This window comes from Bactrocera tryoni, chromosome 4 (genome assembly GCF_016617805.1).
Source record: "Bactrocera tryoni isolate S06 chromosome 4, CSIRO_BtryS06_freeze2, whole genome shotgun sequence".
NCBI classification, from domain to species: Eukaryota; Metazoa; Arthropoda; class Insecta; order Diptera; family Tephritidae; genus Bactrocera; species Bactrocera tryoni.
The window spans coordinates 22,622,882-22,636,693 of record NC_052502.1 but is presented as its reverse complement, the minus strand read 5'-3'; the positions used below and the strand labels follow the sequence as shown (position 1 = coordinate 22,636,693).

Here is a 13,812-nt window from a genome sequence, read left to right as displayed (position 1 = left end):
TCTTCATGAGCTATTTTTTGGTAATACTGCACTGTTGCCATCCAGTTGCGAAACGTCAAAACTACAGGGTTGTACCCTGCCTAACTAGCGCTCTCAATTCTAATGACGTCAGGGTTGTGTTTGGTCTCATGCATTTTAAATTCGGTTCTTCCCCGCATTTTGTATAGATAAAGGTACCATTATACTTATATACATATGTATAAAAATATATGTATACAAGCATGTATATGTATACACATATTTATATAGGTATAATTATTTACCTACGTGTTCATACATGGAAATAAAACTCAAAACATAACTCATTTGTGCAGATTATTATCGTTTCATCACAATAAAAATGAATAAAAAATTATATGAAAAAATTTGCGGCTAACATCGTCAACGGAGTCCTTTAATATCTTATATCCTTGCCTACACAGTTCTGCATATTTATTAATATTTGTACATCTTTACTTATTGCACACCGACATAAATAGTTATTTTATAACCTCATCTATACCTACGGCGTCCGCCACTATCGGCAGCACCGATAATAACTACAACTAATATCACAGCCAGAATAAAACCGGCACCATCTCGTTTCTGTTTCTCATCAGTTTTTTCCTCGTTTTCACTTTCAATGTATGTTTCTTCGACACTGTTCATATTGCAGACGGATTCCTGAGAATGTTTAGAATCATCCTGTGAAGATGATACCTCATAGAAGTATCTATTGGCTTTAAATGTGTCCTGATCCACATTTACTTCGCAGCTGTCTAATATTATCTATTATAAAAAAATGTGAATTCCTCATTAAATGCTTGCACTTTGTTTTACGCATTATATACATATTTCATAATAAGTATAATAAAAAGACATATATACATACATATGTACCTATATAAATGCTCTTACTCCAAATACTTTTCCAAACCTACCTCATTGAAGCCGTTGCTTATGTAGGACTTATTTTGTGCCTCAAAACAAATTTGAGGTTCGCAGATATTAAAAATAATTGTTGAAAATATAACAATTGCGATAGACATTATGCACTTTCGGCTTGCTAAGTTGCACTGATCGTTTGCAGTTATAAGCTATTTGCTTGCAGTGACCAAAAGACTCAACTTTTGCATCGTTTGCATATATGTATGTACGTATGTATTCACACATATACTGATCCCTTTTTCTACAAGCACTTCATTTAATGCCCTGTGGGAAACTGGCAAACTTAGAGAGCAATTCAAAAGCATATAATTTTATTGGTATAGTCATTTGGTTGGAGGTTTTCAGAATAATTAAATTTCAGTGACTCAAAAATTAATAAAAACTTATAGTGATTTACTATTACGAGTATGAGCGAAAAATAGTTAGACTTTGTTCGTAATTTTCAAAATCTTAATTTATTCTTCAAAATGTATGTCGTCTCCCCCAAAGTATTTCCCTTGGCACCAAGGCACTTGTGCTAAAAAACAGTTCTTAAAGTTAATTTCCGGAATAGCCTGCAATTCGCGTAGTAATTCAAGTCTAATATCATCAATTGGCTCTAAACGGATTCCCCGGAACGGTCGTTTGAGTCTGCTGAAGAGCCAGAAGTCACACGAAGCTAAGTCAGGCGAATACGGTGGAAGAATCAATCCAGTATGCGACGGTGCATTTTCTTGGTGCAAAAACCGAGAGTTGTCGACGCATAATTCCAGTCTCTTTTTATAAGCAGCTTCACACAAACGACGCATAACACTAAAATAGTATTCCTTGTTGCCAGTGTGGCCAGTCGGAAGGAATTCGAAGTGCACCACACCTCGATAAACGACATAACCTTGATTTTTGACCTGTTATGACGTGGTTTTTTCGGCTTCAGCTTACCTTTGCCACGATATTCGGCAGATTGAGCACTTGATTCTAGGTCTTAAGCCATGACATCCTGGTACTCGGAAAGCATTGTTTCTCAGACAATCGTGCTTTACCTTTACTTAGACCAAAATGATCTTTAAAATGTATATACATACATAATTTGTTATATTTTATGAATTTCCTTTATAATTGCATATTTATAGCTAACTGTCTATAATTATATATGAATCTTTTTAGCTAGACATACATATATTTATGAATAGTCTGGAGCAATTAGGCCACGTCAACGATTCAAACTGTAAACATTTTTTTATTTACTACATATTATATTACAAATACCCACACGTGCTTACCAACATACATATACAGATATGTATATAAAATTTATATTATATTTATTGAAAAGTCTTCAATATTTCAATATTGAAACAGCTGCTGGCACATACTTATAACAATGCAATTTCAATAAATATGTACATAATAATGGATTACAATGTATGCATCTGTTTACAAAACAAATTTAGTTATTTTTATTTATTTGCTCAAACGTGATTTTGCTTGCCTTATTCTCCGTTATCACCACCAGCTGCAAGGTACCCGGTTGGAAAAAGTAAACTATCACTGCAGATAAACTGTCACTGCTTAGCTCACAAAAAAACAGCTCTTCTAAACGAATATCGATTTTCAGCACATTTCCCACTTTTTTAAAATTGTATGCCCTGAGCATGGTATATTATGTTAATAATACCCAGAAGAAAGCGTATAAATGTATATAACTAGTCCCAGAGCTTTTGAGATATCGATCTGAATTTATACGTCTTATATTCCGCAAAAAACTACTCATTTATTGGAGTCGGTATCGGACGACTACTGCATATAGTTGCCATACAAACTGAGCGATCGGAATCAAGTGCTTGTATTGAAAACTAATTAATTTGAAAAGATACCTTCTCGGAATTAGGCATGGCTTGTTGTCTAAGATAAAGGTGCAACCTATGAAGAAATTGTTCAGATCGGATTAATATACCCAAAAAGTGGTTATTTGAAATTTTTTCACATAAATGTTGAGGCACTGATAGAAGTGTTGTAGACATTTTTATTTTTTACAACGCGTTAATGAAAGGGTTACCTACAAACTTTGCCATATAACTTGTTTCTATAATAGCCCTGACAGACGAGCAAAATGAATGCGCCTTAAGCAACGCTAATGCGCATTGAAATTTTATGGTGACAGACGGCAGATAGTGAAATTTGTTTATTTATTAAAACAAAAAGTGAAATGAAAGTGTGTGAAAAAGTGAAGAATATTGGAAAAATGAATAGCAAACTGTGCGTTGTTTATTTTCTGCCATCTAAAAATATTAAAATTTGTTTTTGTTAATATACTTGCACATAATTTAATTAGTAATATAAAAACTGTTTACCTCTGAAGCTGTAAAAACAAATAAAGCGGCAGATTTCAAGCGACATCTGTCTAACAATAGCAAAAATCTGTCATTTTTAACCAATGTTGCCTACTTAATTCAGCCAAATGCACGAAATTCTTGTGCATTACAAACTTGCATTCACATGGGTCAAATGCGCAAATAAATGTAACTTAAGCCCGCTAATGCATATTAGCGCTGTCGTCTGTCAGGGCTATAAGGCTTTTAGTTCTGCCGGAAATTGAGCTAAACAATTTTAACCCTAAAAATTCAATTATATCATTCCCTTTCCTTTTCCAACCTAAAATTATTCGTAATTTATTTTGCCCAACATTTTTTTCACTTTATCTTTCGTTTCCAATGAGTTTCAATCCATTATGAGTTTCTTTAAATTTTTACCATTGTCAGAGGCTTCTACACTGGTCTATTATAATCATTTTTTTTTGTTTTTGAGAAAGAATAATTCATACCCATTTTCCAACTGGGTGTCTATAGAATCTACATATGCATGCCGCCGCAACTGAACGTTCACTCTCTAATTTAATTTCTGAGAGTACCTCTGCAGTCAGAGAGCATAATTCAAGCAAAGCGGCGAGAAAAATTAGCGAACGATAAGCTTTTACACGTTAGGGTTACGAAAATAGAATTGCATAGAGCCAGTAAATACATACATACATATATATTTAATATTAAGTATTTTGCGAGACAAAAGAAAGAAAACTGTGGAAATGAAAAACTAATCGGTTTGAGAATTTAACCGCGAAACCAAAGAATACTGAAGGGAATGTAGAATTAATTGATGGTTAAACAAACGTTTAGTTGTTGTTATAAAGTGCACTCTGTTTGTAGTAAACTTAGAATCAAAATTTTTACTTTATAAATAAAAAATATTTTCCATTTCCAAAACTTAAACCAGCCTTCCAGATAAGATTTTTTAAAGCTGCCGCACCTAACGATTTTTTTTTAATATCTAACACAAATGTTGCCAGTGTTTGAGGCGAGCAAGAATTCACTTATTTATAATTTTGTCAGTTTTATGCTTTTCTGGTGGAATTTCAATGTATCCCAATGTCATTAAAGTCTGAGCTGAGCGCACGTTTTTAGCTCAGTTTATGAGTATTTTGCTTTTGTTTATTTTATAGCAGTTAATAACTGTAACAAATGCGCAACAGTGCTTCAAACAATTTTATGAGCGATTATGAAATTTATGTATTTTCCGCATTATTAGAACATGATTTTCATTTAATAGGTTTCTGTTGGCTTTTGCATTGGTGTGCGTTGACTTTTACTGTTGCTTTGTGCATTTTGTGGCACTTTTCGAATTCTAGAATAATTGAAAAAACTCCCTCTGAATTTCATTTTGTCTGCGTTGTTAAGAGTTTACGATTTGTCGTTAGCCAGAATGCGTTATTATCATAATTTGAAAATAATTTAGAAAATTTAGAATTTTGCTTTTCGGGAGACAAATTTGAAAATGTTTATAAAAAACTAAATTCAGTATAAAATCTCAATATATATACCGTTCATTAAAAATCCTAAACTTTTAAAATTAATGTTTTTCTGAGACATAATAATACATACCGACATTGATAACCTAACTAAACAAGTTCCTCCGAAACGAGACAATATTTTCTAAATCCAAATGCCACGAGTTAAGTGATAACAAGGGCAGCAAAGAATCTAAAAATACATAGTCCTTCAAACATTCTGCTGACATATTCTTAGAGGTAGAGCATAAAGATGTACTTACCACTAATCCGTATACTTGGATTTGGCCAACTTTAGGGAAAACATCGAAATCTTCTTTTTCCTTTTGTTTTTCTTAAATCGATTTATTTTTGTTTTAAATGTTAAGTCAGTCAAACATTTTAAGGGTTTAGATGGATTTCTTCTGGCCTTTTTTTAAACAATATTTTTATCATATAAAAAATTAAATATTTTATTAGAATTTTTTTAATGTTACAAATATTAACTATTAATAAAGAAAATCAGAAATTTTTGAAAAAATATATTTTAATCTCGGAAATTGTGACGCCATTTCCGCTGATCCCACGGAAAAAAGAAACGCACGCGTTGGCAGGATAACTCCTCACAGGATCGTCTAAGGTGAAAAATATGTGTCTTAGTGAAAACCTTAACTTTGAACTTGAATGAAGGAAAAAAACAAAAAATTGTATTTTTGGCAGAAATTTTTACAAAAAAACTGAAAATTTCAGTGAAAATTTCGTAACATTTTTCTCTCAAATGGTTATAATTGAGAAAAAAATCCTTCTTCCAAGTCTGTACGAATTATATCTGAAAGACCTGTGTAAAATTTCATAAAGATCGGTTGAGTAGTTCTCGGAAATCTTGCCGATCGGCTTCGAAAACACAGTTTCGAGAAACTCGCGTTTAAAGACGGCGCACTTAGCCTAGCTAGCCTCGAACGTACAAGTTCTCAAGGCTGTATCTCCGAAACTATTACTCGGATCAACTTGAAAATTTATAAAAATATTCTACAGGTGTTATAGAATTTAATTAGATAATAAAAAAAATAAATTTTTTGAAACCCGTTTCTCTTGTTACCCCTTAAGCCAGCTTAAACCATACATATATGTATATTACAATCCTTAAACCGTCAGAGGACTAAATGTCTTTACATAACAGAATACTCTGCTCCAGGACGTGAATTTCTCGGGCTTATCTGTGTAAATAAGCGATTTCAAATAACCTTTCAAAAAATAGTCAAGCGGCGTTAAGTCATACTATCTTTGAGCCCACACCTCAGGCTCCTGACGCGAGATAAAGCGCTCAACAAACACTTTTTCCAATAAATTGATAGTTCCGTTGGCTGTTAGGCAAGTAACTCCATACAGTTGGAACACAAGGTCGGCCACATCAACATCCGCCACTTTTTTTGACTCCAACATTATGACCGGCTCCATTTTTGAAGAAATGTGAAGCAATGCTTTCCTCAGCCCATAGAGCACACCAAACAGTGAATTTGCGAGAATGTAACGGCGTCCCAACTTAGGGATTATCATTACTCTAAATGCGAAAATTTTGTTTATTAACGTATCCATTCCAATGATGATTTCAGCGCTAACCAAAATTTTTTTATGAAAATTAAGAGCAATGGTCATCTCATATTGAGCCAATTCACCGAATTTGCAACGCAATTTATGTTCGTGCTTCTCAAATTTTCCATGAAGTTGTTGCCGTACATAGCATCAATTGTTGCGCGCGAAGTCGAATCTTCGATATTGTGCACCAGATCAGAAATAGCGTCATTAGTGCGAATTATACAGCGTCTCTAAGGACGCACATTATTCACTAAACTAAGTTAGTTTTACATGTTTCGAAGTATTTTGCCCTGCTACGAATGAACCTGGATCTGTCCAAGTAATCGCTGTGTTTTCTACGCGTTTCGCCGTTATGTCTATTTCATTTAAATTACTGTCGGCATGGGACTATTTGTTTACACCCTGAAGACCACACAAAGTTTATATGAATAAATGATCAGCATGAGGATTTGAGTCATTTAGCCATGCTTAACTGTACGCGGACTAGCCACACAGGTTTTGAGATATCGTGTAGCTCCAGAAGTAGGTGCTACTTTGTCGGAGTAGCTAATATCGCATCCATATATATAGCTTGTGGCTGCTGACACAACTGACTGAATAAAGGTTTTGTATGGAAAATTATTTTATTTGGTAATATGTCTTCAAGAAAGTTGGCATATAGTATATTACTCTCTAGCTCCTCAGTATTATATTTGCTCTTGACCTATGAATGTCGCATGTTGAAGTACTTTGACTCTTGGTATTGTGCTGGATACCAACCTCAAGTTTCCAGCTTTGCAAGTGAGGTGGGTCTTCTTCAATGTATTAATCTAACCAGCAGCTATATAATTTATTAGGAGTATGAGAAATATCCAAAATTATAGTCTTATCTTTAAATACACAAGAAGAGACTTTTTGAAAACCATCGAATATATATAAAAAACAAACAAAAAAAATTCCAGCAGCAACCCAACTGGATATTTTTTGAAACTTAGAAGGCAATTCTCAAAGCAAAAAAAAAACATATGAAAAAGGAGGCTGTTCTGCAAACGTCCAGAAAAATCTTCATCGCAGCGCAGACTAACGGGTATTAAAAAAACATAAATGTTTCATTGGCGCAGCGCTTTGATTGAAAACACGTCCACTGCAGCTCTGTTCGATTGAGCACATGGACAAATGCAAACTTAGTTTCCAAGCAAAACAAAAACGCACTGTGTGCCAAAGCCTTTGAAGAAGGCATTAACAAGTTTCTCTTTCTGCCCATGCACACATACACTTGAAATAGTTTGTGCCGCGGCCCGACAGCCAGGTACGTCACGCACATTCGCGCCTCCACAGCGATAGCAACTTCATCAAAAAGTAGTTTTGCTTACTTTTCACACCAACTACAGCTTGCTGTTACCACCTGCCAACAATGATCTATTTTTAGTCCTCTCCATTTTGCCTCACTACTTGGAAACGTTTTGCTGCATCGGCTAGGAAAGGATGCCAAAGGCTGCCAGCTTTGTGAGCGGCTGCTTGGATAGAATTTTAATTGTGCACGAAACGAAATCACGTGAGTTGTGGACTTTATATTCGTATATGTGTGTGTTTAGATGTAGTTGAGTGGGCGGACGTTGTTTTGAAACTCGGTGCGAAACAGCGGCTTAAGAAACGTGTCAGTGAGTTGGAAATTTCTTTTTCACGTATTTGCAAGTTTGGCTGGCAGCTTTAGTGTTAATTTCGCTTTAGTTTCTTCGTTTCTGGTTCACCCCATTTTCCTATGTCTGTTATGTGAATAGCTGAAGCTTTATTGTTCTATAGGTGATATCTGGATTTTATATTTAAAATTAAATGAAGGCTTCAATTAATGTCTTAGATACTGACCACTTTGTCAAGGACATTTGTTAGAATCAGTCAGTATAAGGAAATAAATACAGATTATTTAGCACCGGCAGCGCATTAACTCAGTTTTTTAAAGCAAGGCTTATTCAAAATTCATAATATGAGTACATTTTTAGATTTCTTTGAATTATTTTTTGATGACATTCGAAAGAACTGTCTAAAAATCTTTTGTTTGGGCCTTCTTGGTAATAAATTCCAACTCAGGTTTCCTAGACCCACTTGCTTTTGGAGATTTGCTTAAAATGTGCTTTGCTTGCATGGAGCCGCATTCAGTGTTCAATTTAAAGAAAAATTGATTCGAATTTGTATTCAAAATCGTTGTTTTGAAATAAATTAAATCGATTATAGCGATTTTTTAACTGTAGATGTCATTTTGGTAGTATGATTTGCCGACAAGTTTGGCGAATACCTCTTCGTGGTTGCTAAATTTATGTACTGCCAATATCTTTACGGCTTTTCGAGCCGTACATTTTTAAACCGTATAGAACCAGAATCGAAATTGACCGACCTTGTGTAAACTTTCCGTTTATGACATCTTTTCTTACTTCTGACAAAAAGATCAATCTTGGATACAGCTGTGAGGTGGTTAGAGCTGTTTAAACGGAATCCGAAGGATTATTCGAGTCGAAACCGCTTCCATTCATAGGAAAGGCTTGATATACCTATATTGGATATCTAGAGAGGATCAGTGGTCGAAAAGCTCCCAGTCCATCAAACCAGTTAGAATTACCTCTAAGGGCGATTTGCATTTGCATTTCAGTTGGTCGAAGCGCCATAACTTGTATTGGCTTTCATTCTGATCCAGTTCGATTGAAAGAACTGCACTTAAAGCATGAATGTTTGGCATACTCAAATGGGCAATTATTCCTTTAACTTAAGCGAAAGTTCAATTTTCCACTTCACCACAAAGTAACCAATGTCAAACGCATGTCCTTCGGTTACTCATACGCCTAGCGCAACCCTAAACAGAGTTTGCAACATTTAAGTTCACCAACAAAATATATGAAAATAAATGTAAAGCGCAATACAACGAAATGAAAACTATTACCATTTGCCACGGCCACCAAGCGTGTGTCAATGTTGCCCGCACAAACATCATCACCTACACAACAACACTACAAGTTTATCATTCGCATCTGCAGCTGAGAGACTTTAACAGTTGCTCAGCACCAGGCGTGGGGCTGTTCTCTAATGTTGCTGGTTGCTTGCTTGGCTTGTTCGCCGCTGCTGGGAATTTCCATATTTTCCACTCAAACAGCCGTTACTGTGGCAACAGTTGCATTTACAGCTGCTGCAAGAAATTGCTTTTGAGATTTTTTGAATCATTGAAGCGCAAAGTAGCAGCTTTTTGCTACAACTTTTTCTATTTTATTCGCTTTCTCTTTTTATTAAATTCCCTGTTTTCTTGCATATTTTCACTCTGCGCTTTGTGCATATATTTTTTTTTCTGTTTTCAGCGATTTTCACTGTTTATCTCATCTCGCGTTCGCTTTGTTTGTTGCCGTTTCCATAGCATTCTCTTTGTTGTTCCAAGGGTGAGGGGAAATATATTGGATTCAAAAGATTTTGTTATTTTTTCTTCCACTTTCTAAGCTGCATTTGAATTTGCTTTAACTCGCCCACTCAAAGTGTTGGCATTTGCATTTATTTCTTGAGGAAAATTGCTACTGATTGTTGGGGCGAGCGTTTTTGTAATAAGTTTTATACAGGGTGACAACAGAAAATAAAAATATCAATAAATCATTCACAAGTAGTTGTCTTGTTAGCGGAGAGGAAGTATTTGGAAAGCTGTATGGGGAAAAAGTCCGTTTGATGTCGTTGTGATATCACGTGATCTATCAATCGACTAAAGTGACCAATTTCCTCCAGCTCTGTCAATTAGATATGAATTAATATAAAGCTGCCATACAAACTGAACGATCGGAATCAAGCGATTGTATGGAAAACATTTTCCTTTGATGAGGTATCTTTACGAAGTTTGGCTGGGATTATTGTCTAAAGCAACGATGCAATACCGAAAGAAATTGTTTAAATCGGATCACTATAGTCTATAGCTGCAATGCCATACAAATTTATCGACAAAATCAAGTTATTGTAAGGAATCTTCTGTATTTCTGAATGGCACTATAGCTTCGGTGGACCCGAAGTTAACGTGTTTTTGTTCTAATAGCACACGCCTCTTTCCGACCGTATTTCTGCAAGTTATCCCATTTAGTCACCCTTTCATTTTCAGTTATCTTAAATTGAACAATTGTTAACTTTATGAAGTTGTTGACAGGCGGAATACCGGAACTTCTTACTGGTAGAACGTGCAATTGTGGTATGAATGAGAAGTTTAAAAAGTTTAACAGTCAATGTCAGCTAGTAATAATTGTATATTTCCCAAAAAAAAAATATACTACAGTCTTAAAACTATTCCAGGCTTTATTCTCCACATTGCTAAGTAACTTCGGGAAAATACTATATCACAATCTATAATTTTTTTTTATTTTCGCCTTTGAAAGTTTTAGAAAAAATTCTTCGATAGTCAAAACCCACACCATCTTGCAGTCTCCAATAACATCCAAGTTTTACTACTTAAAATGAAAAGAGTTAATAGCATTTTAACAGTGTTGTCTTTTTCTTTGAGATAGACGAAATGTGCCAAAAGATTAAATGGTAATTGTGTACTAAACAAGCTTTTTGACTTTTATATGACAATCATATACCAACTTTTTACAATTATTTTTTATTTTTTTTTAAACAAAATCAGAGTTCATCTTCCTTACTGAAGAAGCAAAAACAATGTTCATGCCGTTTTCATTTTTGGGATACTCGAACATCAGAGCTTAGTAAATTCCAGTAAAATTCTGCGATCCCGACAACTCTGCTTTATTTTTGATATATTCAATAGTCTCTTCTTGTCAAATCATTAAAATTTTCGGACTTAACGGGGTACCCTCGTGTGAACGCATACATTTTACCACTTTTTAGGAAATTTTTTTATGCGACAACAAAATTCAATCATTTTAATTTTTTAATATATTTTTATTTGTATTTTGAAATGTATTGTTTTTTACATTTTTAATATATTTTTTTTTAAATCACAGTAGTCCCCAACAAAAAAAGTAGTTCACTGGTCATGGTGATAGCGGCTGTTCATGTTGTCTGAAATAATAAAATCGAATGGATTATTATTCAGTAGTTCTGCAGCTATCGTCCCTACCATATATAATCAATTTCATTAAAAAAAAGAAAATGTCGAACTTCAAAAAGAAGTCACGAAAATCTTGTTTTTTTCGTTAAAAATCGTTTAAAAAGATATGAAACTATTTTCAAAAATAAACAATTCTGGTAGGGACGATAAATAAATGAGTACATATGTAAATTTTAAAGCAATCGGATGAATATTGTTTTTTTTAGGACCATGAGAGTTTCAGAAAATGTTGATTCGAGAAAAATGCGGACTTCTCATGGCGCCTGGTAAACAGTCTCTTACGACACGTCGGCGACTATGAGCTGTAACTTATCAAATACTATGAATTTCGGTCTGAATTTTTCACAGCATGTTTTCAATAGGTTTTACTGTCAAAATATAAAAAAAAATCGATTTTTCGAACTGACTACATGAGAATACCCCCTTAATAAGAGGAGATATTTTTGGTTCAGATTCTAGATTTTTCCAGATCAGCGCGTGAATACCGACATTATAAGTGCGCGAAACTCGAAAATTGTCAATTGCTTAAGAAACAAATATTTTTGATTTGTGATCGTCTTTTCCTTTTACCTTTATGTACTATAACAAGAATATATTAAGCAAAGCCCATGCTTAAAAAAATGTTTCTTGTTGATCTGTGTTATTAAACATTATTTGAATGTAAAATAGAAATGTAGAATACTGCCATTTTGAGATAAAATGGCGGCCACTTTACAAATTTTCGGAATCGCCTTTATAACATATGTATAATTGATAAAAAAAAGAAAAAAACGATTTCAATAAAGAATTCTTTGAATTTGCTTTACGTCAACTTCTTTAGTTCTCTTGCAACTTGATGCTACATAGTAGAGTTCGTAGATAGGCTCGGACAAAGCACTGAATTAAGATATAAAACTATAATTTGGCCTTGAGCATCGCAGTAACAAAATACACCTGTGAGCTAAAAATGTTCAAACAGTAGGCGTAACTTCACTCTCAAATAGGTTTAATGCATATATCTCTCAAACTTTTCAAGAGAAAATAACAAAAATTGCTAAAAATGTCCCTAAGAGGATTTTTCGAAATTCAAATTATTTTCCGAGTTACAGCTCATTTTGTGACTTCGACTCGTTTTTCTCATAACTACTTTTCTAGAAACGATGTGCATGATATCTCAAGTTCTACTCAGCCGATTCACATGAAAATTTACACAGAGCTTTCTTATGCATTCTAGTATAGCACTACGAAGAGCTTTCGAAAGAATTTTTTTATTTATTTTTAAAAAATTCCGAACCACTAAAAACAGGGAAAATACGAAACTTTTTTTTAAATCTCCACCATTTTGTAAATTTTTTTTTTTTTTCAAAAACGTTCCGTAGTGCAATAACTACACTTTTACTCTTCATGGATTTCGCATAAGTTTTCATTTTAGGTCACGGAAAGGATTTATATCCTGCACACCAGGACAAGCCATTATTTCATCAGTCTTTAATTCGCCGACCTGCATTTTTTTTTTAATTTAATTTTTTTTCTTATATTATTTATGTTTTGTTTTCTTAGAATATCAATAAAAAACATGTAAAAAATAGATAGTCAAAATAATTTTTAATTTTTTTTATCGCGGCAAAAAAATAGCTAAAATTCGGACTTCTAAACCATAAAACCCCCTTAATGAAACCCAGGGAACAGTTTTTTGTATGTGGCATGTTGCTACTGGCAAAAATATATAAAATCGGATCGATACTGCCCCTAACTTCTATATGTAAATAACAATGATTTTCGTTTTTCAACAAACTTGTCGGTCAATATAAGCGTTATTAGAGTATAAGTATATATAAAACTGCTTTGATTCCGATCCTCTGGTTGACGTTTTAAGCCTTAAGGTGTTTCCATGACATAATTTGGATCGGTCAATTTATATAACAGCTATAGTGGTCCGATTTCTAGGTGGTGCTTTGGATAGTAATCAATGACAAATTTCAAAATTTCTTGAAGATATCTTGTGAAATTAAATAAGGGATAGATTTTGTTAGTTCAGTTTATATGCCAGCTATTTGCTATAGTGGTCCGATATCATTATCGATACGGCAAATGACAGCTGTTTGAAGTGATAAAGCTGTGCGCAAAATTTTAGATCGAAATATAAGTATGTATATAGACAGGACATGGTTAAATCCACTCAGCTCATCATGCTGATCATTTATATATATATTTTCCGTTTTCCGTTTTCTCCTGGGTATTGTAAACTTCATGACAAACTTAACATATCCTGTTCTGGCTACAATAATCACCTTAAAGATTAATAACGCCAGCTAGTTTTGAAACACTCATCTTCGGGCGGTACTATTAGCTTAAAATGTATGTATTCTTTCAAATTTATCTTCATTTATTCATATCAAACTTCGACGTTGTTGAGCATATGAACACTTTGCATATTTACATTGGAAATAAGTGT

At 33.9% G+C, this 13,812-nt stretch overlaps 1 protein-coding gene across 1 annotated transcript; it reads right to left on the bottom strand.

The window, feature by feature from the left end:
* Positions 1 to 298: 298 nt before the first annotated feature.
* On the bottom strand, positions 299 to 1,069 carry LOC120775082. The gene is made up of 2 exons (XM_040105081.1): positions 921 to 1,069; positions 299 to 768 (listed from the first exon to the last, which is right to left on the bottom strand). The coding sequence occupies exons 1-2, from the start codon at positions 1,026 to 1,028 to the stop codon at positions 493 to 495; spliced, it is 384 nt and encodes a 127-aa protein (XP_039961015.1). The 5' UTR covers positions 1,029 to 1,069; the 3' UTR covers positions 299 to 492.
* Between the last annotated feature and the right edge of the window lie 12,743 nt (positions 1,070 to 13,812).